This window comes from Limulus polyphemus, unplaced genomic scaffold (assembly GCF_000517525.1).
Source record: "Limulus polyphemus unplaced genomic scaffold, Limulus_polyphemus-2.1.2 Scaffold1061, whole genome shotgun sequence".
Classification (NCBI taxonomy): Eukaryota; Metazoa; Arthropoda; class Merostomata; order Xiphosura; family Limulidae; genus Limulus; species Limulus polyphemus.
In genome coordinates this window covers 225,378-227,804 of record NW_013666671.1, presented here as the reverse complement: position 1 = coordinate 227,804, position 2,427 = coordinate 225,378, and the positions used below count along the sequence as shown (strand labels likewise).

Sequence of the window (2,427 nt, the reverse complement as noted above, 5' to 3'; positions counted from 1 at the left end):
TAAGTATTTGAAGGTTTGTTTGTTTGTAATTAAGCACAAAGCTACACAATGGGCTATCTGTGCTCTTCACACCACGGGTAGCAAAACCCAGATTCTAGCATTGTAAGTCTGCAGACGTACCGCTGTGCCACTAGGGGGGAGTATTTGAAGGAAAAATGGAAACTAAAGCAGCCTTGGTAGACCTGTCAGCCAGTTTATTCTTAAAAACAGCAATGTTAGTAGGAATCCATAAACAAATGATATGTAAAGCATTATAAACTGGATAACATATGGACAAAAAGGGATTATTTGGTACTTCAAGACTGCTCTTGCATACCAAACCTTGAGGAGTAACAATTTAAACCCATCCATTAATGATTTATTTGTCAAGAAATTATAGATCTCCTTCTTAAATTACAGTTGAGTTCTGGCTTCCACTAATGCCAAATCTTTCCATAAGTCAGTCACCCTGTTAGAAAAATAAAACTGGAGCTTACCTTGTATTTTTCAAAATCTTAAATTTCTGTCCTCTCTTTATATCATATTCAGAATATAACACAAAGAAATCAGAGGCATTAAAGCAATTTAATTTAATTGTCTTGTATTTATTTCTTTTGTTAGTCAGTTTCATTGTCTGGATAGCTTTGGTTGGTAATAGAAGTGTTTTAATATTTTATTGTTGTATGAAAGAAATTGGAAGTTTACTCAGTAAACTTAAACATTTTATTACATGCAACAAGAGGTTTTATCAAGTAGTCACAAATATGTTTTGCTCAAATTTTATTAACATAAATAATTCAATTATGTTGTTACTCTACGAACTTTATTATGCTGTATATTCAACTAATTTGAATGTAATCTTTTTTGTCATGTAAAAAGTAGTTATTATCTTAGTGATAATTTAAGACATGTTTAAATTTTTAATTATATATATTATAATGTGTATTCATATATTGTTGTTCTTTTTGAGCAATCTGAATTCTCAACCAAATTCCCACAGCAGCTCCAGTGACGATGTCCAGGATGACCACTATGACCATGACCACACCCTTGGTAGCCACCTGAAAAAAACAAGGATTCTAATGTACACGGAAATATCTTGTATACGACAAGTAATGGTATAGAGAAAAGTGTCATTCTACAAACTTGGAAATATGTTCTAGTAAAAATATCATCCAAATAACTTATCAAAAATACAGAGAATGTAATACTAGTACACATAAGAATTCCTATAACTAAGTTAACTAGGAATACTAGCACAAGTAATAACATCCTATCAATAAATAGGGAATACCAATTCTAACATTACCATACTAATAAATAAAGAAACAATGAATATAGTGTTGATAATATACTACCAAAAAATATAGAATAGTGGTACAGGTAACAATATTCTTCTAAACAAAGAGAAAGAAAAACAGTTCATTAAAAAATCTTCAACAGAAACACTGGATGTTAATATAGAGTTCCCCAGTCGGTCAAGGGTAAGTTTACAGAGTTACAAAGCTAAAATTCGGGGTCCAATTCCCTGCAGTGGACAGAGTGCAGATAATCCATTGTGTAGTCTTGCACAAAAAACAATGACAAGCTATGACAGATAATAATACACATTGAAAATAGACAGTTTGTTTGAAGAAATCAGTATAACTGATTTATGTTAAACACTAAACATAACAACACCCTTAGAAAAAAAAAGTTGCATTAACCTCCTATCAAGGTTATACACTGAGTGGTCACAAGTAAATAGACACCTAATTTTTCGTCATTTAACTGATTTATGCTAACTAATTTGTGTTCACAGAGCACAATATAAATGAAAATGGTCCGCGATAGTTGGTCAAGCAGATGGTGGAATAAGTCAGTGGCAAATTTCGCAGAATTTGGGAATCCTGCTTTCGACAGTCAACAGAATCATCGTGCAGTTCAGGAAACATGGCATGGAAACAACTGAGCAGCGTCCGGGTCTTCCTGGTCCATCGGAGAGGACAAAAAGGGCTGTCAAGAGAAGCATCAAAATAGATCCCAGATTAACGACTGCAGAAGTGGCCAAAGTTGGTGGGATGAGCCCGAAATCTGTTCAATGGATTCTCCACAAAATAAACAAGAAGAGAGATTACAACAGTTGTTGGAGGAAAAAGAAAAGAAACAAAAAGAGAAATTACAGCAGTTGTTGGAAAGTATGGCACACAAGGCCTACCCAACTGAACCGCCCAATCTCCTCAAGTTGTTGCTGAGAGATCAGTTTGTAGATGCCTTGGACAGTCCACAACTGAAGATACAAGTAAAGCAAGCACACCCGTCTACTATACAAGATGCAATGGCCAGAGCTCTTGAATTTGAATCCTACGTTAAGTCCAACACAGAGGTACTGAGGTTGGTACAGTCATCAGGATTCAAGGTCAGAAATGGGCAGCTTTCAGAGAGGTTTGAGGGACTTTGCTGGCACCA

At 34.9% G+C, this 2,427-nt stretch overlaps 1 protein-coding gene across 1 annotated transcript in view; it reads right to left on the bottom strand.

Moving 5' to 3' along the window:
* Positions 1-700: 700 nt before the first annotated feature.
* LOC106461937 (tripartite motif-containing protein 45-like) overlaps positions 701-2,427 on the bottom strand; it is a 25,349-nt gene continuing 23,622 nt past the window's right edge. The window contains exon 6 of the mRNA XM_013921804.2: positions 701-1,040. Coding sequence (XP_013777258.1) covers positions 913-1,040 — 128 coding nt within the window. The 3' untranslated portion in view covers positions 701-912. The remainder of the gene's footprint in view (positions 1,041-2,427) is intronic.